This window comes from Sinohyriopsis cumingii, chromosome 4, assembly GCF_028554795.1.
Source record: "Sinohyriopsis cumingii isolate HCF-2022 chromosome 4, ASM2855479v2, whole genome shotgun sequence".
Taxonomy (NCBI): domain Eukaryota; kingdom Metazoa; phylum Mollusca; class Bivalvia; order Unionida; family Unionidae; genus Sinohyriopsis; species Sinohyriopsis cumingii.
Window position 1 is genome coordinate 85070469 of NC_142964.1, and position 26103 is coordinate 85096571.

The window sequence follows — 26103 nt, forward strand, 5'->3', positions numbered from 1 at the left end:
GTTTCAGCGATGTGGTTTCCAGCTTCCAGTTGAAAATCCTTGATTTTTGACATCGCGGAGTCATACAACTGAACCATCGTGGAGAATTCAACATCGGATATAAACGAATTATCTATCGCCAACGAGATCAACCCGGATAATTTCGAGTACGCGTCGGATACTATTTGATGTTTTACTGTATACTCGTTGAGTTTTTTCTGAGAACACGATATCTTTCTAGTGATTGCGTTGGCGACTCCAGCAATTGTTGTCGCCGCGGAGATAGCGATTGGAACAGCGATCGGGGCCATCATGGTCACCGTGGATAAAATAACACCGGTACCGGCTACTATACCCGACACCGAGTACACGACCGCGTCGATGGTGGTTATTTTTCGACGGTATTTTTTTATTTTTACACGGTATTGTTCGGAAAGTGTTTTCAAATTCGCGGAGAATTCTTTTACGGTATTGAATCGATATTGATGTGACGTCGGTGATACCTCTGATTCAATTACCTTGGTGGTCATTTTTATTTTAAAAGAGCTAGTGTTTTTAATTACTTAGATCCGCTACAAATTCCACATACCATGTAATGTTTGCCCCGGTTAAATTTCTATCAACGGCTCTAATTGTAAACGGTTCAGTTGCGTCCTTGTCTATAATTGTTGATATTGTATTGTTAAACCCGAATGAACTCGACGATAATATATTAAACTGCATCATTGAAACCAGTGTCAATCGATAAATGCCCTTAACAGTTGCGGTAATATTTAATATATTCTCTGTAGGAGTCCAGATAAATGATCCATGCCGAATCGTGTATACTGTGTTGATGGTGTTCTCATGAGGGATTTTTATTTTTTCAAATTGCCCTGTCATTCTCGGTAGTCTGTCTTTGATATTTGTAACATCAGCTCTGATTGTTCCTATTTCCTGTGTATTCTCGGTCATAGTATTTCTGGTCACTGCAATATTAGTTTTGATTGTTCCTATTTCCTGTGTATGCGCGTCTACACTCCTTTTGTTCGCTGCAACATCAGTTTTGATTGTTCCTATTTCCTGTGTATGCGCGACTACACTCCTCCTGTTCGCTGCAATATCAGTTTTGATTATTTCTATTTCCTGTGTATGCGCGACTACACTCCTTTTGTTCGCTGCAACATCAGTTTTGATTATTTCTATTACCTGTGCACGCGTTTCTATATACCTTCTGTTCGCTGCAGCATTATTTTTGATTATTTCTATTTCCTGTTTATGCGCGTCTGTATTATTCTTGTTCGCTGCAACATCAGTTTTGATTGTTTCTATTTCCTGCCCATACGCAGTGATATCATTTATAGTTATTGTAATTTCATCCGGTTTGACATTTTTTCTATCAAAGAATTTATCAACGGCGTTATCAACCCTGTTAAAATTTTTTCGTAACGAGGTAAATTGGCTCGACAGCGTTGTAAACTCCAAAATACTATTTTTTATCCCTACAAGATTCGGTTCGGTCACCGTCGGGGTCCCAAAAAAACTAGCAGTAGTGAGTTGTATATCGGTGACAGACTTTTGTATCCCCTCGAACTGATTTGCTTGCGCATTAAATTTATCATATAAATTTTTTAACGAATTCGACATGGTTATATAATTGTCGCCCAGTGTATTTATTTTTCCATTTATCGTCAAGATGGATTCACCTGATTTAAGTCGTCCGTCATCGGTATACAACACGATAGTGTTCTCGGCGGCATTACGCTGTCGTATTAAAACGTCATCCAGCGACACATTACTGGATTTTAATTTACCCTGACGATCTTGAAATACAACTATTTCGCCCGGGTCAACACTGGTTAGATTTAACGTATCAGCGATTTCATCCTCGATTAGTTTTTTTATGTCATCGGTGGCGAGCGTTTCCGTGGATTCTTTCAGCGCCGAAACCGGTCGTCCCCAGATATCAATCATTATTATTGTAAAAAAAAACACAGTGTTTTTAATTAACCCGCCGGGCCTCTACGACCCCACTAGTGTATTCGTTTACAACCACATGAGGTGGTTTACGCGATGATGAAATCGCCGCGAGTACGTTCAATACCTCACGGCCGCATATCGGTGGGTCACTTAATTGTTGTGTTGGCAGCGTGGAATAAAAAACCGGGGCTGAACACGCCCGGATATACCGCATGAACTCGTTTGGCGGGGCTAACCCGTATGAATCAAAATAGACGATCGCACGCGGATCAATTGCGTATGCAACCCAATGAGTTCCCGCTCCGGAGGATTTATCGAGGTTAATTATACCGGTTTCAATATTCCTTGGTTTTGTCGGTAATTGATCCCTCATAAAAACACCTCTGAAGTTTTTTATCGCTAACGCGTTTGCGGCATCTATTAAATCAAAATTAGACATAGGAGTCATTAAACGGTTCCCGGTAGTCTTAGACCCTTCCCCGAGTACCATGAATACGGGGTTCCCGGTAGTCTTAGACCCTTTCCGGCTACGGGTCGTCCTCGTTTCTTTTTTTTATAGCCTTTCCCGGTTGCCTTCTTCAATGCCATTCCCGCCGCGGTACCAACGGCTCCTAACACCGCCGCCTTCACCACTGCTGGGGCCGCCGCGGCAATCAACGCTGGAATCGCAGCTAACAGCGGAAATATCCCACCGGTCTTTTCCATGTTTTTAATCGCTGCGGCCGAAAAATCTATTTGAACACCCTTTTTATTCTTCATCGCATCATTGAAATGTTTTATTTGACGCGCCGTCAACGATATCTTATGATTACCACCTGCCATCTGTGACGGCTTTAACGTTATTGTGGTTCCACATTGTTTAGCCGACTTTGATCGTAATTTCTTGACTTGACCATCGGTCAACTCTACACCGACAACACTATACGACATTTTTATTGTAAACGCGTTTATGTTTTCAATTACATGTTTTCCACTGGTGCATCAACGATTCTCATTCGTCCACCAACACCTTCCAACAGCATTGATTTATCACTGAGAATGACAGCAACCGCTCTATAATCAACACCACCCGGGGCTATACGAGCTCGGAAGTGTATATCAACGACGGACTGTCTCGTTAAATCAAGATGTTCCAGCGAAAAGTAATAAATTGGATACAGGTTTTTAAAATCAAGTTGTGATATTTGCAAACCGGTGTCGACGTTTTGATCACGACCCATATATGACAGCATCCGATGGTACACGCGAGCAATATGGTTGTTGTCGTAATTAAGCTGTATATCCTTGGATGGTTCCTGTTGTCCGTTTATTCTCAGCGAAACCTCCCTGACTCCTAATCGATCAAATATCATATGACTGTGTTCTTGATTATTCAACCGTCTTATATCCTGTAACGCAACAAATATATGACGCGGGGCTGAAACGCCTTGTTTTGATGCCAGGTGCCATGTAAATGTATCAGCGACATTATCCTCTTTGACATCAGTTGTTACCGCTAGCCAACTCAACAACGATTTCCCCCCCTGTTCCATAAATGATAACAATCGTGCTTCCGTGGTAACTGATGGAGTTAACACCGGCATCCACAATGCTATTTTAGTTAAAATGACTTTACCGGCAGCGACACCAGCAGCACGCCATATTGCATTGTTATCATCGCCCCTTCGCGCTAGCGCAATTGTATGCTTAGCCCCATAGATAACTTTTCTGACATTTCTACAGAATCCAAATATGTGATGGAGTGGAATCGCGCATGAAAACTGTCGGCGTTGTCCTTGCAACATCCCTAATCGTGTTGCAAACCCTAGATTAAAATTATCGTTAGTACTTTTTATAACAGTGAAATCAGCGCCTGGTTTTGCTCTGCGGTCTGGATTGGCTGCTTCAGCCTGTGGGTCAACTGCGGTATTTTCTTTCATCAGCACGTTAATGTACTGAATATGATCAGCGTTATTAGTGGTATCCTTTGCGAACATCATAGATGGGCCCGCCGATCTTGTATAATCATCTGAGTATCTCGCTAGCCCAATTATCGTCGTTGCAACATCAACCTCGCGTTCTATTGATTCAATTTCTCGCCCGTCAATAAGATATCTGGCACTCTCAAATAACGCCATGATGCCGTTGTTGACAAAACCAACTCGAACACGAGGGTCATTTGCGTATGGTGCATTATCGGCAACATTTGTTACAAGTTCTCCCTCAATTTCGATAAACGCTTCACACGGCAAGAAGTATTTACTGGTATCTTGGACTTGAAGTTCAATTCGCGATCGTAGGTCGGCTTGTGGTGGTTGATAGGAATAAAATTGATAATCACGGACAGAATCATCCCTGCGCACTGGGGCGTCCATATCAAACGCGGGATCAGCGGTTCGCGCAAACATTTTATTATTTATCATGTTGACGTTTTCAATTGCAATTCATCAACGTCGTTTTCGTCGTAAATTCTTTAAGCCACTTCCCGCTATCGCGTTCATGAGCGCGTTGGTTGTTGCATCGGTGGATGGCTTTGCCAGAGCCGCCAACGACTCTAGTTTTTCTTCCACGGCGTTATTTATTACTTTACTGACATTTGCAGGCATGACTGTCGTTGATGGCATCACCGGTGGTTTCTGTTTTCTTTTTCTCACCAACGACATTAGTTTATCTCGTGCGGCAGAAAACACCCTTCCGGCAACATCTCCAATAGCACTAATACCCCTATCACGAATAACATCAATAGCCTTCATTCCTAATTGTTTAGCTAACGGCGCTACTTTTGGAGCCATTCTTGTAAATAACCCCGCAGTGGTGCTACCGAGACCGTCTCCGTACCACGCGCGGTATACAGGCAATCGTGAGTTAACCACGTAGACGCTGACTGGTTTATCATGGTTGTAGTGTATAATCATCTTTATTATAAAAAACACCAGTGTTTGCCAATTAGTGATTGATCAATCGCTGTAATGACCATGGTCATCAAAACCGTCCACGAGTTCGTCTATGAGCATTCGATATACATTAATGTCCATGATACCACCGGCAAATAACCGCCTGCAAATATCAGCGGCCTCATTGATTATTTCCGGAGAGTTATTTCCGGCTCGTTTTCCTCCGATTAGTACTTCCAGCCGTGATATATCACTGAGAACATTACCAGGACAAGTAACGACTTTACCAACAGAGTATCCTTTTCCTTTTTTTGGTTTCCTACTTTTATCCTTATCGAGGAATGCTTTGTAATCGGTATCACCACGACGTGATAATTCGTCTTTATATCTACTTGCTAAATACACTATTCTTGTCCAATTATCCGTCGACCTTACATACTTTTCGTAACCTTTGTTGATATACTCCTTTTGAACGTCCTTATCAAAATTTGTAACAATAAAATTAACTAATTCTTCATCGTCAAGATTTCTGATTGTGTCTATTGCGGACTTTGTAAGTACATTACGGGGTATATTCCCCTCTTTCTGTATTTCTTTCTGTATTTCTTCCGGTATTTCTTCCGGTATTTCTTCTTCTGGTTCTCTTGCGGTGGCGCCTAGTTCTTCTTCATCGGCCATTGTAACATAAGGTTCTTGTGGGTCCGTTATAGCGAGTGGTGGCGGCCTCTCCCTCCGTTGGTGTGTTGTAGTAACCGCTATTTTCGCAGGAAGTGTTTCCAGAGACTCTTTTGTTTGCTCGGTCTGAGCCGCTATCTTTTTAAGCGCACCGAGGACGGGCACAGTTGCACTCGTTATCGGAGCAAAGAGTTGTTCACTTCCAACAGCAAAATCAGTTTGTAGTTGTTGCCGCGTTTGAAGTTGTTTTCGGACCCTGTCTCGTAACGGTATGAACTTTTTAAGCGCTGCTAGCCGCTCTCTGGCTAGCCGAGTAGTAAGTGATTCGCCTACCATTTATTATAAATTGCTCCGTAATTTCTAATTTCCCTGTGGCAGCCGTTACCACGACCTATCGGGGGGGGGGGGGAAATGTATACAACGTCCGTACGCTACATGCCAGGCTCCACGGAGTTTTCGTCTATAATCCTTCTAATGTTTTTGATCTTACTAGAAATCTCCCGCCGTCGTTCAAAAGCCTGTCCGAGTTTTTTTCGTACTGTCTCAACGGCAGTAAATAGTCCAATAAATGCATTTACGTCATTGCCATACAGGTTTTCATTGATCGTATATTGTAATCGCTTTATAAAAGAATACTCGCGTGGAAAGGTATATCGACCTTTCTTTGATTGCTCGTTAATAATTTCATAATCGGACAATATTTTTTGGTTATCAAGCTTATCAGATAATACAATTCCTTGATTTTTTAATTTTAAAATCTCGGTTAATATATTATTGATGTCTTCGATATTCATATTCTTATAAAACATCTTATTTCTAAATAAAAAAAAAATTATTTTACAAAATGAACCCTGCGTATCAATCCCGAGGTGTGTTATCTAGTATGAAGTATTTCGTCATGGCGACTTCGTCACGGTGACAAGGATTTATTTATATACGAAAATCGAATTCTGTGACCCGTCTTTTTTGAGATCGCTGTTTTAGTTATATTCTCTGCAACATCTCGAACTGATTTACTACAAATATCGAAGTACCTACCAGCCGCATTCATAGAGTGAAATATTTTTTCTTCGTGCGTTATTGTATCAAACGATTTGACGCTTTTAGCTTTTTTTGCGTGTTTCCCTGTTTTTCCAAATTTGGAATTTTGACTCGGTGTAACAGCTCTTAAATTACACAGTCTGTTATTTTGAGGGCATCCATCAATGTGATCAATAACGAGACCGTCGTTGATCAATCCGTTAAACGTTTCATATACCACCCTGTGAACAAGATAGTTTTTTTTCCCGGCACCAAATATCAAATACCCCTGATTATTTACGGTACCAACCGGCTTCTTCAGTCTACAATTTCTAACAACGCCGTCGCGAGATGCCTCGTAATTAACAAGCACGGGATGCGGTTGAAATTCTTGGTTCATTTGTATAATAATACTACTTGTCTAATTCATTATTTGGTTTAATTATAAACCTTGCAATGTAGTCCTGAGGAGTTTTGATGATTTTGTCCTTGACGGAGTCAGCGGTGGGGTCAATGACGGCGTTTTTTATTCGCTTGTCATAATAGCGTTTTAACTCTCTGTATCGCTTTCCGCCACAATTGATACACAACTGTGATTTTCCTCTTACACCAACGTGGCAAACCAAGCACGGGAGGGGGCCAAGAGAACCATTACGAACGCTTTGTAAATGATACCCGCAGAATTCACCTCTACATGATTTATTGCACGGGGTTGTCGACCCAATCATCAACCATTTGCAGTGATTCATTATACTATATTCTTTCATTTAAATACTTGTTTTAATTATATGGAGGAGTTCGAGAGATTAGCAGCAATTAAGCCCTGGAAAAATATTAAGTTCAATCTCGATAGAGTCCTCAAGGACGCACCAAAAGCGTTAATAAACGATAGAACCCTGTTGAATAAAATACGCGACTGTATCAATGAATTCAAGCGTGATGGTGCATCTCATAGTTGGTCAACATTTCGAATTGATGGTGTTGTTGATGCTACCATGAACGACAACCGCGCAGCAACGATAATATCACAACTTGACGGTAAAAGGTATTTCTTCAGAGTAAAATTCATTGTCCGGGTGGAATCAGGTAATTGGATCATACGTGATAAATTTGAACCGGTTCTCAGCGACAAGAAAACAGTTATTGTTAGCCGCGACTCCAAGCCAGGGCTGTTAACCGGAATTGACAGACCATACTATGAACGAGCGTATCCTGAAACAGCAGTTGTCTATGGAATATACCCGTTAAATAAGAAACCTGATATCGGAAAACTAGCGCCGATGAAACAGTCAACGGGGATAAATTGTGTAGCAGAACGAGTAATAGAGCATTTTACAAATGCATGTCGAGGAAATAAACTGACCGAATTACGACGTAGCAAAATAAACCAATGGGAGGAGACAGTGCGCGAGCGAGGAGCAACCATCAGCGACATAGCGAAATTAGAAACGTCGCTGAGATTTCCAATAACCGTTACAACGATAACCGGTGAAGTATTATATGAATCAAAGTATAAATCAAATGGAGCCCCAATCAAAATTATTGATCATAACGAACACGCGTGGACGCCCGCGGTCACAATATTTCCACGGGATAGAACAGTAAAGTATATCCCCGGGGAATTCCTGGGAGAGGATGGTTTTCTCGCGGAGAGGAAACTATTTGATGCTATTGCTTGTTTGTGTAAAAACGACCCTGTGTCAGTGTGGTTACTTCGCAGCACTGAAAACGACATGGATACCTTTGATCAGTTTGTAAGACCAAACGGTGAATTATATCGCACTGAAGCGTTTCACAACAAGATGAAAAAAACCGCCATGGAATTTGAAGAGCATGATGAACAACTGCTAACAAATTGTTTACGATTCCATCGGTTGCGGCTCATGTTGCAGCAAGGAAAAATGCGTGGAGACCAACGCGCAAGGAATTTCTACCGGATGTACAATCCAGTTGTTTGGAATACTATCACAGTGGACTATGGAACACTGAATACAACCGCGACGCTATGATTTCCGTTGATATGGTTGCCTGTTATCCAGCGAGTTTTCTCGGGTATGGATCCGCCGCTGAGTACTTTAAACGATTTGGACACCCCAGACATGAAATGACTCGTGTTGCTATTAATGGACCACTGCCTGATTTTGATTTAACCGGATTCGCTCGCATAGTATCATTTGAATTCGCAGCAGGACTTCATCGCTGTTGTTATATTTGGATCGGTAGACACATGGCTGAAAAGAGATGGCTGCCAATAGCGCTGCTACGGTATATGATTGATTGTAGCATGCTTGTATCGTTGATTGTCAGTGACGCGATTATATCATACCGGGCGCAGACTGAAGTCTGGTTACCAGAACCAGAGCGTCTAGATAGCATAATTGACGAGTCCAGAAAACACATTGATGCCAACGAGGAATATATCATCGAATGGTCCAAAAAAATATTCAACCAACGAAACCGCGAGGCAAAAGATCTCGGTAGAAGAATAATTGGTAAGTTCACACAAGGTGGAAAAAACTGCGACTACAAACGATATTGCTCACGGCTGATTATAGATGACGCAGAATATGATTTCGTAATCAAGGACGCAGTGGCAAAAAATAGATACGTGAACTACAAAACAGCTTTCTTATCCAATGGAACAAAGTTGGGTACAGTTGTTACCTACAGCGATGGAGACAGCCCGGCATATCCACATTTGAGGGCGTCTATGCTGGGTTACGCCGCTATCAATTTATTCTCGATGATAAATAGATTTCCCGACACCGCGGTTAGAGTTGCGATTGATTCATTTTACATAGACGTAAAGTATAAGGGAAACATAGCCGAGTTTACTAGTCTGGACGAGAGTTGGGGTATATGGAGAATTAAAAACGAAATACGACGCGATTATTCCCCGTCAGCAGATGTCACCGTTGAAAATAATTACTTACGCGGTGATAATCTATCAGAATGGTCTAATGCACCACCGTGTTCTGATCCAATTTGTAGATATAAAACAGTTTATTTAAGCGGCTGTGGCGGGTCAGGAAAGACGACTCGGGCAATTGAATTATTTCGAACGCGGGCAAGTATAATCGTGCTTACACTGACCCATAGACTAGCGCGAGAGATAAAACAATGAAATGTTGACGCCGTTACTTATCACAGCTTTTTTCGATACAGCGGCGGTGAGTGGACTCCTGATCGAATGGGGGAAAAATTTATTCCTGAGGTTATCATCTGGGATGAGATATGTACTGTTTCGTTAGATACTTTACAAATGTTTCTTGAGTGGTTGCTGCGCGCGAATACAGCGGTGATAATGTGTGGAGATCATGGCCAACCACCACCATTTGTCGGCGAGGGTCCACATGATTGGTTAAAGGGTTTTGTGGACTATTATGAAGAAACCGATACTGATTACCGAGCACTTGATGAACAACTGCGCGAGGTTAAAAAATTAATCAGATTACAGCCGGATAGAGTTCAATGTGAAATAATCCGCGAGGTGATTCCGGAAACGCCGTTAAATGAATTCTGGGAAATATGGAGACCAAACGATCTGATTGTAGCGAGTAGAAAGATAGTCAGAGACACACTTCAGCGGAAGTTGTTTGCGTTGCATAAGGAAAAGTTTCCAACGCGCCCAGTGCCGTTATGTTATAGACCCGCGGACACACGGCGGCAGAATATTGAAGTTGAAATCCCGGGCCCAACAGCATCAGGGACAAAAAAACAAATTCTTGTGCTGAATGATATCGTGCTCGTTGATATCAGCGTCGTCGAGGACGCGCTACGTGCTGATAAATCCCCGTGGACGCTAGGATACACAACGACAATACATTCCTCGCAGGGATTGACTATCACGGATACAGTTGTTTGGATGGTTGATAATCGCATCGAATGGTCAAATCTAGTCTATCTTGCAGTGTCCCGAGTACGGAGGATAAATCAGCTTCGAAGAATTGTTATTGACGAAGCCAGTGACAACGATGACATTATTGATGCTAGCGTCATTGATAGAAAACTCTCGGGTTACCGCCAACAGGATAAAAAAAAACAGCGGCGTTTTGATATTGATGCCGAATTAATAATTGCGTTACGACAACAACAGAATAATCACTGCGCGAGTTGCAATTGTGTAATGTGCTGGCATTATTCGGATAAAGACGCTTGCCAATTTACCGTGGACAGGATCGATAACAGTTTCGGTCATATCCGTGGTAATGTGAGGTTGACCTGTCTTGAGTGCAATAGACGCAACGGCGCTAGTTAAGACCACGCGGGGGCAATTGAGTATTGTCAGGTATCACTTGTAGTTGCTCGCGTGTAAATCCGCGCTGTAGGGCAGTTGAATCCAGTCTATAGATCGGTGGTCTACCAGTTGATCGTGTTATCGTTGATATGTTATGTGTGGTAACACTCCAAATAGGATCAGTAGCTCTTTTTTTACCGCCTTCAAGCTCTCCTGGTTCATACAGATATCTAACAGTGACATCGCCGAGAATCGGCTTGGAAACGCTATCTATTTTTGATCTTCCGGGTATATACTTTTTTTTAATCGCGTCGCTGGGCTTCATGTTGATTGCTCGGGTAATCTCGTTATTTAACGCTGCAATTACGCCTGGTAATCTTTTAACCCATTCACGAGATCGTTTTTCCTCGATGAATTCTTTCGCGTATTGATATCCAAATAACCGTTCAGCAAGAGTCCGATTGAATCGTTCAACAATTGCCTGATCACGATGTAGCACAGTATGACCTCGTCGTATCGCGACGCTATGATGTTTCAGCGTTGATAAAACAGCTCCGCGAAATTCATTGCCAGGATCAACCTGTAATAGATTTGGCCAGCGCAGAGGACCCCTTCGGTAAATCCGCTCAAACGCATCGGCTACTTCAGTTGCTGACTTTGTTTTTAACGGCTCCGCTTGTTTGTATCGACTCGCAACATCAACTACGGTTAGCGCGTATTTGTAACCGTTGTCATGCGGCAGAAATAGTATATCAGCCTGATGAACTTCATTAGGTACGCTGACATCAAAGCGCGAAAAGTTGATTTGTTTAGGCGGTGGTAGATAAATTTGCCATATAGCCTGTTTGGATAACCAATTAGCCGCAGTGGCCTTTGTTACCTTTGCAGCGCTTGCGAGTTTACCAATTGCAGCCTTTCCTTTCCAGTATCCTCTCGGAGAATAATAGATGGATTCCATGTTGTTATTATATAAACGCTAGCGTTTTCAATTACCAGCGCGAGAAGCTCCGCTTCCAATCATTAATTTACCTTTCATAGCCGATTTTACCAACCATGAAGCCAACTTTTCTTTGAGGGATTTATCAGGAATGGCATTTAACGCGTGAATTAATTTTACATCCGCAATATGACGCTGTTGCAGATCGCTACTTTTGTAGTAAGCAACATCATGAGCATGACACGCCTTATCGATAGCGTTTATTGGATACTCACCGGGTTTGGGCTGATTTTGATCATCGAGTCTGATATCTAATCGTGTTCCGGGGCCACAGTAGCTATATCCTGGGAGGTGCTTTTCTCCTGGATACTTTGCCCACGGTGTTCCGGGGAGTTTTGATAACTTGGCTGCAATATCACCTCCTCGCTTTTTTTTAAAACATCCCCGGGTCTAGCAGAAATAAATCTAAATTTCTTTGTACCGCATCGTGCACACTTACCAGTAAGTGCCGATCTGTTATTTCTTGTTGTAACGGTTGTCATATCATTTGTGCCAGTACGCACTCTACACTTCACACAATATAGATCCATAATTTATGTATAGAGATATGAATATAATTGATTTTTCGGCGACTAAAACAAGAGAACCAGTTAAGCATGTTGCAGCGTTACCAAACTCGATCCGGATGATTATCATCGGACCATCTGGATCCGGCAAGACGCAATTGTTACTCAATTTAATAATGAGATGGATGAAGTGGGATAAGTTGTATTTAATCGCCCCTAGTGTGGATGATCAACGATGCTACGAGGTGTTGAAAAATTTTAACGAGAATGCATCAGCGATCGCTGAAAAAAATGTTATTGAGTTTATTACAGATATCAATGATGCACCAGGTATTGATGATATTGATGGCGACGTTAACAATCTAGTCGTGTACGATGATGTTATGTTAGACAATGAAAAAAACCCAGCTAGGATATTTTCCAGAGGCAGGCATAAAAACACCGACGTGATATATGTCACTCAACGATACACTCAGATTCCAAAAGTAATCAGAGACAACTGTAATATTCTTGCTGTATTCAACGGCGTTGATACACACACGCTACGAAATATCTGGCAAACTTGGTGTGGCGGTGACATGGACTTTAATGGTTTTCGAAACTTTTTTAGTCATGCTCAGTCGACCCCACATGGATTTGTAACGATAAATTTACATGATCCTCGGACACGATATCGTATCGGACTTGACCAAATATTCGGTTAGTTGTAACTAATTTTCATTGTAAATAACTTCTTAGCAGCAGGGGGGGAAATGACATCGACGCGGTCGTCGCTGTGTTTACCGGACGCTGACGACGCTGGGATCGACGCGCAGAAAATATTAATTAAACCAAATGACGATTGGACGACCCCCCCGACGACGACGTCGTTTTTTTTTTACCGGACGCTGACGACACCGGATCCGCTGAGTGCAGAAAGTATTAATAAAGCAAAATAACGATTGGACAAAATGTCGGATTCGCCCCCCCTGCTGCTAACCATTTTCCTGCTGGCTTGGGTATTGTACATCGATACTGCCACTTCTCAGCTGTTACTACTGTTCGATAATTGTAATCTTAAGAATTAGCAGAGTGACTTACCCGGACATCTTATGATAACACAACAGTAAGGCTAATTGGATTACATGTACGTACCCTTTTGTAATGATTAAAATTTGAGTCTTTCTCGGTTTTTATGGAATAAATTTGGCTTCTCGTGAGGCGTAAATGATACAATATTAACCTTAGTGGTAAATGTACTTTACTCAACACTTCTTTCAGTAACGAAAACCTGACATCGGGAAACAGAAATCGGATTACTTAACACATGAATACAATTCTGGTTCTGGATACATATTCAAATAAAATGCGGCCGCTTGTGAGGGGTAAATTTTATAATTTTGCACTAATATGCTGGCCGCTGGTCGCGTTAGCCGGGTGGCCTTTCGCGAGGGGTACTTTTGAACACAAACTCGTCGGTGCCAACGGATTCTGGCCGTAAGGAGCAGGTGGCCGCTGGTCAGGGGGGCCGTTCAAGAGGGGGACTACTGTAGTTAGTCATATTACTTACAGTGTAGTGACACTAATAACAGTGTAGTTATTCATACTAATAGTAGTGTTGTTATACTAATAACAGTGAAGTTATATTAATAACGGTGTAGTTATTCATATTAAAAACAATGTACTTATAGTATAAACAGTCTAGATATACTAATAACTGTAATTATTAATACTACTAAAAATGGACTTTTTACATTAATAACACTAGTTATTCATACTAATAGAAGTGTTGTTATACTAATAACAACAGAGTTATACTAATAACTGTTGGTACACAATGTAGTTTTTCATAATTAATAACAATTGACTTATTCATACTAATAACAGTGTAGTTATACTAATAACAGTGGATTATTCATACTAATAACAGTGTAGTTATACTAATAACTGTGGATTATTGATACTAATAACAGTGTAGTTATACTAATAACAAAGAACTTATAGTATCAACAGTGTAGGTATACTAATATCAGTGTAATTATTAATACTGTTAAAAATGTACTTTTTACACTAATAACAATGTAGTTATTCATACAATAAAGCAGTGTTGTTATACTAATAACAGCAGAGTTATACTAATAACTGTTGGTACACAATGTAGTTTTTCATATTAATAACAATGTAGTTATTCATACTAATAACAATGTAGTAATTCATACTAATAACAGTGTAGTTATACTAATAACAGTGTAGTTATACTAATAATAATGTAGTTTTCATATTAATAACAATGTAGTTATTCATACTAATAACATTGTAGTTATACTAATAACAGTGGATTATTCATACTAATAACAGTGTAGTTATACTACAAACAATGTAGTTTTCATATTAATAACAATGTAGTTATTTATACTAATAACAATCTTATTAAATATTATACTTTTTTCTGTAACTTGTGAAAATAATTTTTTTTAATGAATTCACAAAATTTCGAGAATGTAAGACATTATAATTTATTTTCTTTAAATAAGCATATGGTGATAATTGCAGGGGTTCACCTTTGTGGAGCTGGTATATGGTGCATGGACCAACAGCCTGGGGCTGATATCGGATGGGTTTCACATGTTATTTGACTGCTCAGCTCTAGTGATGGGGCTGTATGCAGCTGTTATGTCCAGGTGGAAAGCCACAAGGATATTTTCCTTTGGGTAAGTGGAATATTGGACACAGAAAATGGAGATAGGAAAATTGAGTTTTACAAAAAATGATTTCTCTGCAGCATTAATGCATAGGAAGTGTCATGACATCTTGCTGCCTCAGATTTGATAACTGAACAATAAAATAGCATGTTAAATTTATATTTATGTTTAAACATAGTATTCTTAGCTGTTTCAAGCTAAGAATACTATGTTTGAACATAAATATAAATGTACAGTGTATATCTATGGTGCAGTGTAGATTGGGACATAATTTGTGAGTAGATTCTAAATAAGCTCGATACAGGGTATAATTTTCATACAGTATATATTGTGATATAATCTGTTTTCAGATTGTAACCAAACTTGGTACAGTGTGTATTGTAATATACTGTGTGAGCAGATTGTAACCAAACTTGGTACAGTGTGTATTGTAATATACTGTGTGAGCAGATTGTAACCACACTTTGTACAGTGTGTATTGTAATATACTGTGTGAGCAGATTGTAACCAAACTTGGTATAGTGTATATTGTGATCACCAAGCTGAGTACTTTGTATATTTTGATATAATCTATGAGCACTTTGTAACCAGGCTTGGCACATTGTATACTGTAATATAATCTGTTAGCAGATTGTAACCAAACTAAGTGCAGTGTATATGTGTTATAATCTGTTAGCAGGTTGTAACCAAACTTGGTATAGTGTATATTGTGATCACCAAGCTGATTACTTTGTATATTTTGATATAATCTGTGAGCACTTTGTAATCAGGCTTGGTACAGCATATGCTGTAATATAATCTGTTAACAGATTGTAACCAAACTAAGTGCAGTGTATATTGTGATATAATCTGTTAGCAGGTTGTAACCAAGCTTGTTACAGAGTATATTGTGATATATGAGTAAATTGTAACCAAGCTAGTAGAGTATAAGTTGCTGTTAAACAGATTTTGATTCATTTTGTAGATACGCATTTCTCCATCAGGTACATTCTCTGATTAGATTAACAAAAAGAAATAAACTCCACTACCTCTAAAAAAAACCAATGCCATAAAGACAAAAACTTTTCCATCTATATAACATGCATACAGTTGGAAGATACTGTTACCCATTATTTAGTCTTACCACTACCATATGGCCACCCATCAACTGGAAGTTTACCACTTTAAGCTTTCACTTGGTATGGTGCTGATCATCTTACTCTGCCACTTGAAACCCAAAGATATCAGTTTCTTTTTTACCCGTTCATCTAGAAAATCAGTATCGTATGGTGTATGGTGAATCAGTGCATTTACTACATATCGATGAGCATAATGTAGCCAGTAATGTGTCAAAAGTGCCAATAAAACCCAGAAAAACAAACACAACAAACATATTGCTATCATTATTTTTTAATTTTGATAATGATTTCTTGAATCTTTTCACAGTTGTATTTGCTTCTACATGGTACTGTTGGTGCTCATTGATAGTTGTTTATTCATGCACATTGCCTGGATTATTTGCTTGTTTCAGTGATGGGTATTGGTTTTTCAGGCTGCTAATTTCTGATATGGAGCCATGATAGCTCATTGGTTAGCATGCTGTACTCATGACTGAAAGGTGCAGGTTCAAATCCTACCATTGGACCATCCTGGATCAGCTACAATGGTGTCTTCTTGGGCAAGGCACTTTACTCCAGTGCCTCAGCACTATATAACCTAATTGTGTTGATATTCCATAAAGCATCAAATCAAACTATTTCTGATATTTTTGTTGCTTTTAACATTTGCAGATTGAACAGTGGTGAGGAAATGTCACAAGTGCATAAAATTTAAAGCCAGTGGAGACACACATAATATGTGTATAGCTTGCACAAAGTATTTGTTGACTTCTACCTGCAGTGTATGTGGCGAGATTGGATTTTATTCACAGTTTGGTAGAAAGGCCTAAAGAGCAAAGAGAGACATGTGAAGTCTTCATGAAAAGAATGCAGTGTCTTGAGTCTTCATCTGAAGACGTCATTGGTTGCCATTGTAGTGGTCAATTCCATACTTTTAGCTCTCCTCTCAAAATTGATGTGCATGATACCCACTGCTGCTGATACATCTGGTTAACTTGGAATGGAGGAACAAGGGGTTGTGGATATTGTATCCCCTTCATCCATTCCAGATGTTGCTGGAGTCATATGTGTGTAGACTGGTACAAGAAGCAATGATACAGTTGCTGGTCTTGTGTGGGTTGATGTCAGTACATCTGTGACAAATCTACAGTAATGGCTTTGAGTTAACAAGAGAGTGTCCTTCCCCTCAGGCTGATTGTTTTGTGATATTCAGAGTCACGTCAACATGACACACTAGGGTACTTTCCCAGCTGCCAATTCAAGCAGAGGCTCAGTTATTCACAGTGTTTCCATTTGGGAGATACCAAGCCACACACAGGGACAATGTTATCCTTTCCTCTTGGTATGCGGGAGGTCGTGGTTTCGATACCTGGTCGAGTCATACCAAAGACTTACAAAAATGTTACTAACAGCTGCCTTGCTTGGTGCGCAGCATTAAGAGGTTATTGTTAGGACTGGTCAGCCTGGTGTCAGGATAATGTGACTGGGTGGGACATCATGCTAAATGTCTGCAGCACGATGCCTCAGTGCTTGACATCACTATAATCTGCCACGCTGCGAAATGACTGAAAAATTGTTAAAGCTACGTTAAAATCCAAATCTTCTTGGCATGGACATAGTGACTAGTGTGTTAGTGTTCTCTGACTCCACTTTGGCATTTAACTTGAAGGTTGCTGTGTGGGAAATTCATCAAGTTCTGCTAATTTTTGAGTGCCCACTGCTGCCATCTGTGAGCTAACCTAGGTAAAGGCTTTGGTAGACTTAGAACATGAGGATGAACAGCCAGCCTTACATTAGCTGCTACAATCACTGAAAATATTGGAGATAACCAATTGCTGTATGATAAAATCATGATCCAGGCAACTCCAAGGCTTTCTTTGGCGAAAGCCAGCTACAAACACCATTCTTGTTATACAGTAAAACCTGTCTTGAAAGACTGCTAATATGAGAGACTGCCTGTCATGAGAGACCATTATGTTTTGGCAGAAGGGGTGGTCTTTCAAGACAGGTTCCACAGTACTGGTATTGGACACACTAAGAAGTATTAAGTGTTTAGCATGGAGTTACCGACTTTGGACAAAAACTTTGCAGCAGTTAAATGACAACCCTGCTTTTTTTAAGTGAATTGTTATGTGTTCCATGCCATCAGCAGGGCTTGTGCAAAATACAGAGACAACTTCTTCCATTCTAGATCCAGTGTTGCTAGCACTTTTTCACCTCACAGAAAAATCTGGAAGTGGTCATGCATGTTATGCCACATCTTAGATTGCTAATGTTATCAACTGGGCTACACACCACACAATGGCTAATGCCCTGATGGCTTTGGCAGTTTTTAATTTAGTAACAGATTTGGCAAATTTGGATCTATTGAGATAAGACTCTGTCTCCACTCATCTTCACGAAACTGCATCAGTCTTTGGTTCTCCATTCTACACTTTTTCAGGATGCTATTACTATTTAGTGTTAGAATAGAGGAGGTATGAAGCAGGCAGCAGAGGAACTGCCGTTCCAATTTGCCTTGCTGCTGGCTTTCAGACCAAATTAGTGTCCAATGCATTGAAGAAATGATCATTGGCAAGGAGGTAGAAAACTGAAAACTGCACACTAAGTATAGTTTTGACTTTAGTCAAATATAAGTGTTTCTATCCATGCAGTTGCACAAGTTCTGATGGTTTGATTTGAAAGGAAAAATATAGCAATTTGGGACACTCCCATTTGGTCTCAGCCCATGGCCATTCACAAGTCATCAACTATATCATCATTCTCTTCCAGTTGAACTCATCAACAGCATCAAAAAATATTAAATTCATCTTAATTGAAGTGCAGGATCAATTTTCTTTTCCTTTTGAATCTTTGAGTGTTTCTAGTAAACTGACAAAAATCAGATATTTTCCCATCCCATCATTCTTTTTACTGTACCTTTGAGCTTTTTTAACAATATCAGCATCATTCACCTTCCTCACATACACATGGTACATATTATTGAAGTTGCGGAGCTAATTTCCAACTAAGAGTGGATTTTAGCAGGAGTTTCTGAAAGTCAGTGATTAGTAAAGTGTGTCAGTGGATTTGATCCTTATCAGCCCCGGTTTCATATGCCCTTTGCAGATGGACCTCTTGGCCCAGTGGCACCCTTTTTTCCGGTCAAGTTGATCAGCAAATTATGACCTCAACCAAAATAGTATCATTCCAGCATCGGTGGTGCAACAAACAACGGGTTATGACAGGAATTGGCCTAGTGGTTAGAGCATCCGCCTCTGATGCAGTAGGTCGTGGGTTTGATCCCCGGGCCGAGTCATACCAAAGACTTACAAAAATGGTTCTTACAGCTGCCTCGCTTGGCACTCAGCATTAAGAGGTTAGTGTTAGGACTGGTTGGCCTGATGTCAGAATAATGTGACTGGGTGGGACATCATGCTGCATGTCTGCGGCATGATGCCCCAGTGCTAGACATCACTATAAACTGTCACACTGCAGACATCATAGCGATATGACTGAAAAATTGTTAAAGCTACATTAAAAATCCAAATCATACACACACACAAGACATATGGTTGGGAGGCCAATCTGTTGCCTGGCTTTACCACGTTTCATGGCAAGTGGACATAGGAGTAATTTCTTCTCATCAGCCTTAAAGAAATAAGGCCATAGTAAATGTATATCATTTCTGAACTCAAGTCGTCTCCATTAACTTGGTGATGGTGGCTTACCTCAAATGGGCACAAATTACCCAACTGATGTATTCTGGTTTGGGACTTTCTTCACTTATACTTCAGCTGAAGATAACAGTCCAGATGTCAGACATAACCCCAGCAGGCTAAGTGTCCTTGCCAACTCACTTTTGAGAAGTGGTCAGACTCATCACACTGAGTGGTCTATCCATTTGTCAGTCTTTCAACAGAATTATGTGTTATGGGTTGATGCTGATTAAGTTTAGTAGTACCCCAAGAAAGGCAAACAAAATAAAGTTAGAGCAGGAAGGTGAAATCCTTAAAATACAAAGTTGGATTTTGTTATATAATTTGCACAGTTGTAGTCCAAGGCTTCTCAGATAGAAAATCATGAGATACATTTCAGGGCATAAAAGTTTCACTATGGTAGTTGCTCTTATAACATATTGTATGTTACATCAGGCCTATTCTTCATCTCAAGGGTGTGTGTATGGGAGAGAGAGAGAGAGAGAGAGAGAGAGAGTAATAGGTGGTTCATAAATAAATAGCAACAATACATTTTTGTTCTTTCATTAACTTTAGTCAACCTAATGAATAATAGTTTCAACAGAAAGGAGCGGCTCAAATGATGCTGAATACAAAAGTAAAATTGATCTAATACATATGAAAGTTACAATTTATGTTAAATATCCTGAGAAAGCAAAGTTTATTTTGCAGAGAGGAGTTTACATATTCCAAAGTCACTCATAAGTTTAATTATATCTCTAGAGCATCTACGTTTTTCATTGTCCTACAGTTTCTTTTATGCCTTTGGTGTAGAATCACCTAGTAGTCCCTGCTTGTAGTTTTCTTTACATTCTACATGACTTTGAAGTCTGTCAGATTTGACTGCTGTACTATGTTTCTATAGTATCCTGAAATCTGTTGGATTTGACCACTCTATTATGTTTCTACAATATCCTGAAACCTGTTGGATTTGACCACTCTATTATGTTTCTACAGTATCCTGAAACCTGTTGGATTTGACCACTCTATTATGTTTCTACAGTATCCTGAAATCTGTTAGATTTGACTGCCCTGTTATGTTTCTACAGTATCCTGAAATCTGTCAGATTTGACTGCCCTGTTATGTTTCTACAGTATCCTGAAATCTGTTGGATTTGACTGCCTTGTTATGTTTCTACAGTATCCTGAATCTGTCAGATTTGACCACCCTGTTATGTTTCTACAGTATCCTGAAATCTGTCAGATTTGACTGCCTTGTTATGTTTCTACAGTATCCTGAAATCTGTCAGATTAGACTGCCCAATTATGTTTCTACAGTATCCTGAAATCTGTCAGATTTGACTGCCTTGTTATGTTTCTACAGTATCCTCATCCCAACAGTGTTCACTGTATCTGCACAAGAAATGTGTTAGTGATCATTTCAAAACAGTCATTATTTGACAAAATATGCAATTTGAAGCATTATTTAGTACAAGCTTAATTTGATGAAGGTCATTATCCTAAAATTGAAAATTTTAGAACTTCTTTTTATCAATGCAGTAATCCAGTCATCACTTGATTTGGCTCATAATAGAGAAGAAAAATCATGCAAATTAATGGTTATTTTCATAAAAAGCATGTTAAAAAAAGAAAATCTGTTTTTTGAGTAGATATAAGGAAATGTGTCACTTGTGAATTGGGAAACATTTTGTATTGCCATTATTGGCTACACAGAAAATGTTGATATCGGCTATCATTGTGTATAATACGAAGTAATGATTGTAGCAAGCAAACTAAGGGATCAACTGTTGCAGTTAATGAGACATAGCTGGTACATGGGGGCGAGGGGCATTGAAAGGGAGTCCAAGGAGGGGCTGGTTGGGTATTAGAGATTGTTGAATGAATGGGAGGTTGGACTGTTTTGCCAACAGAGTGGATTAGATTTGTACAGTCAAACTTGGCCAAACAGTCACCTTTATTCAGCAGTCACCTAGTTTCAATGACCATTTTAATTTCCTTCCATGTAATTTCCTCAGTAAAAGCAATGTATCAAATGATAGCTTGCTTTCCATGGTTAATGGTGACATGTTTTCTAACCAGTCAGTAGCGACACGTTTTTTAACCAAACAGTGGTTTTATAATATTTAAAGCAGTCATTGACCTTGTATATGAATCATTTTCCCAAGAAAGACATTGTTTAAGTAAAGACATGTAAGGTGTGAATTTGCTTGATCTTACATTCACTGTATACAAATCAGTCTGTCAGTGTAACTTTAAATTGGCTAATCTCTCCATTATTTTAAGTCCACAATATTCCTTAGAAATTCACTGTTGGGGTGAATACTTGAGGTAAATTGTCATTCTTATTGCTCCCCTCTTTCTGTGGGATGGGATGGGGGTGTGCCATTTCATTAGAAAATATTCATAGAGAACCAGTTTTACCCCAGATTTGCTTTAATTTATCAAATATGCCCAATTTAACAATTTCTGTCAGTGATTACTGTAAAATGATAATTCTGTGATCAAAATCTTGGTAAGCTTTCAAACACTAATTATTTCTGTTAGATACATGGATTGTAATTATTTTAAGTAATAAAAAAAAAACAAGCAAAGACATGCAGCCAGAGTATTGTACTAGAATGGAAAATGTAAATAAATATGAATGTCCAAAATGCAAATGTCCGACAATATATGAGCAGACAGTCACAATGTATATACCAGATCTTTATTCAATCTCAATCCATGTTTGAGATGAATATGTTAGGATGCATTTAATCATTCACTGACTCCTTTTAATCCAAAAATAAACAGTGTACCAACACTACAGTCACTACTTCATATGAGATATTCTGTTGGTTCAAAATCTTGAAGGAACACAGTACTAACAGTACTGTGGGCAATCTCTCATGCACATTTAATAGGAAATACATGATGGGAACAGTGCTTCATCTTAAATGACATCACAGGTCTTGGAGCAAAGGTGACCTGTCAGTCATTATATTGATACTCTCTATATTTGGCATAGATATGTTACTTGTTGCTCAAGGAACAAGAATTTTGCATTTTGACCAAACTATTTTGTGAAGCTGGCAAACCTCATATTTTAAACCAGACTGAAGTTAAGTTAGCAGATAAAACAACACATGCACACACATTTATATCTTACCATGTTCATATTCAGGGTGTTTTTTCTTCATTTCTTTTTCAGATATGACAGGGTGGAAGTCTTGTCAGGCTTTGTCAATGGCTTGTTCCTTATTGTGATTGGAGTTTTTGTGTTTACAGAAGCCATGCACAGATTGTTTGAACCACCAGAAATCAACACAGAACGATTACTGGTTAGTAACATAGATCTGCAGTTAATAGGATAATAGATTTGGATCCATGTTTTGCACCTGCCATGTATTTCAAGAAGGTGTTTACTGTTGTTAATGTTTTTGATCAATACAAGAAGGTTTTCCAAAATTTCAAGACAAGGTTTTCCAAAATTTCACATTAATATGCTGCCATCTATAACTGTAACCATTATTTCATGATTAACAAACATGCACTATACTTTTATGAGTTTTTATGCCTGTACCATATCTGTGGGGAGAGAATATAATGTTACCCATGACAATATGGAGATGGCTTATAATGTTACCCATGACTGTATGTTGATGTCATATAATGTTACTCATGTCATTATGGAGATGGCATAAAATGTTAGCCATGTTGATTTAGAGAGGCATATAATGTTACCCATGTCTAGATGGAGAGGCATATATTGTTACCCATGTTTATATGGAAAGGCATATCATGTTTCCCATGTCCATTTGGAGAGCCATATAATGTTACCCATGTCTGTATGGAGATGGCATATAATTGTACCAATGTCCATATGGCAATGGCATAAAATGTTACCCATGTCCATATGGAAAGGTATATTATGTTACCCATGTCGTTATGTAGTTGCATATAATGTTACCCATATCCATATGTAGATGTAATATATTGTTACCCATGTCCATATTGAGAGGTATATAGTGTTATATATGTCCGTATGGAAATGGAATATAATGTTACCCATGTCCATATGGAGAGGTATATTATGTTACCCATGTCGTTATGTAGTTGTATATAATGTTACCCATATCCATATGTAGATGTAATATATTGTTACCCATATCCAGAGATGGTCCTGGCTTTTAAAAAGCTGTCGCCAAAAAAATCGCCAACCTCAGTATTTTGTCGCCAATTTTCAAAAAGTGTCGCCAAAAAAAGTAGTGTACATTTTTCCAAGTGTTAATTTAGTCTATTAATGTAACAGGCAATGAAAATGACAAAAGATGGATTAGTTAATACTTTAATTACAAGAAGCATTAACAAAATGTTACAAAGTGTTACATGAAGATCCGTCGCGATTTTAGGGCTGCCCACTTGTTGAATGCAGTTTCAAAGTCTAATTTTTCACATCTGTACATGCTGATTCTCATTAAATTCTCGAGAGATGAGATGCAGAGCTTATTTCTGATGTCAGTTTTTATGAAGTTCATCTTACTGAATCCACGTTCACAGTGTACAGTGCTGACAGGTGACACCAGTAGTCTCTCAGCAGCCCCCCCCCCCCCTTATGGCTAGCTTCACAAAGCTTGTAGCGAATTGCTTCCTAAATCCCAAGAATGATCACTGAATGCTATATAAATTTTCTCGACAAGAAAAATAGGATCTCCATTCCCACGAATGAAACTTACACGAGTCAACACCTGGCAATATTGGACCGTATATATAAGCATAAATTCACACCCAACTTAGGGATTCTTTCACTCCTGTATTTTGAGAAATAAATAATTATTATTAATTATGCAAAACTGTTCTTTTTTTGCTATTTCTGGTTGCGGAGTTTAAGTCTCTGCAGCCGTAACACAGGACTGATGGCAAAAGGAAAAGATCAATGAGTAAAATGCTGCACTGGCGACAGATGTAATTGTGATTTAGATTGTTTCCATTTGCTTTGTATTTATACTTCAAAGCTTATCAGTTTTCTATGAAGGTTCAGCAAAACTATTGTATTGGTATATGTATAAAAAAAACAGAAGGATTAGCCATACAATTAATTGTATCTGTTCTATTCGCGTCTTCAGAAGTCGGTCAGTTGTAGGTATAGTGCGGTAGCATGATTGACTGTATCGCAGCATACAGTACTCAGCCCAGATGTCAGCATAAGCAGATTATGATGTAACAATGCACTGTAAAGATGGGGTTGTCAATAAGAACAAAGGATTGTTTGTGTAACAGATTGATACCAATGCATTGCTTAGTCAAGTTTGTGGCTTCCTTTCGTTCTGCCTTTTAATTTATCCAGTCCAAATCCACGATTGTATGTATAAATTAAATAACCAAAAAGTATGTCGCCAAAAAAATCGCCAGATGGGATATTTTTGTCGCCAATAAGGAAAAAAAATCGCAATTTGCGACATTGGCGAAGCCCAGGACGATCCCTGCATATCTATATTGAGAGGTATATAATGTTATGTATGTCTGTATGGAAATGGAATACAATGTTACCCATGCCCATTTGGAGTGGTGTATAATGTTACCCATGTCGTTATGTAGTTGCATATAATGTTACCCATATCCATATGTAGATGTAATATATTGTTACCCATGTCCATATTGAGAGGTATATAGTGTTATGTATGTCTGTATGGAAATGGAATATAATGTTACCCATGTCCATATGGAGAGGTATATTATGTTACCCATGTCGTTATGTAGTTGCATATAATGTTACCCATATCCATATGTAGATGTAATATATTGTTACCCATGTCCATATTGAGAGGTATATAATGTTATGTATGTCCGTATGGAAATGGAATACAATGTTACCCATGCCCATTTGGAGTGGTGTATAATGTTACCCATCTCCACATGGAGATAGTATATAATGTTACCCATGCCCATTCATTCTGTCCTGTCTTGTTGCAAATTTTGTTTTCAGTTGATTCAAAACAACATTTGGTATAAGGATTGACATTAAAAAGGTGCAGGACAGTTTGATTATCCCCTTTCTTCTGTCCAAATTTAGTTCCGTTATGACTTTTTTGACTTTGCCATTAAGTTGCATCATATTGGCCAGAACATCTGTGTCATCTGGACACATTTCTAGTCTCTGAGAAAAGCTCAGTTGTAAAGATTATTCTTAAAAAAATATTTTGCTTTGGTTTAATTACTCTGTGTGCATACAAAACATGCTGTTATACAGTGAAGCCTATCTTTGTTAATAGGTAGGACAACTTTGGCTGCATAAGGAAGGTTGCTGTTTATGGGAGCTGTGTGGCTGCTTGCAGTCACCAGAATCACTGGAAGGGATCCAATCTTTCAGATTACAATTGAATTTAGTTATTAAAAAAAGACCTATTTGGCAACAGAAAATTTCAA

The 26103-nt window shown here is 39.1% G+C and overlaps 1 protein-coding gene across 2 annotated transcripts in view; it reads left to right on the forward strand.

Annotated features, from left to right (window-relative positions):
* Window positions 1-26103, forward strand: part of LOC149801581 (proton-coupled zinc antiporter SLC30A5-like) — a 99042-nt gene that overhangs the window by 56464 nt on the left and 16475 nt on the right. For both annotated transcript variants that reach the window (XM_089955814.1, XM_089955815.1), the window contains exons 12-13: window positions 14779-14936; window positions 22889-23018. In XM_089955814.1, coding sequence (XP_089811940.1) covers window positions 14779-14936; window positions 22889-23018 — 288 coding nt within the window. The remainder of the gene's footprint in view (window positions 1-14778; window positions 14937-22888; window positions 23019-26103) is intronic.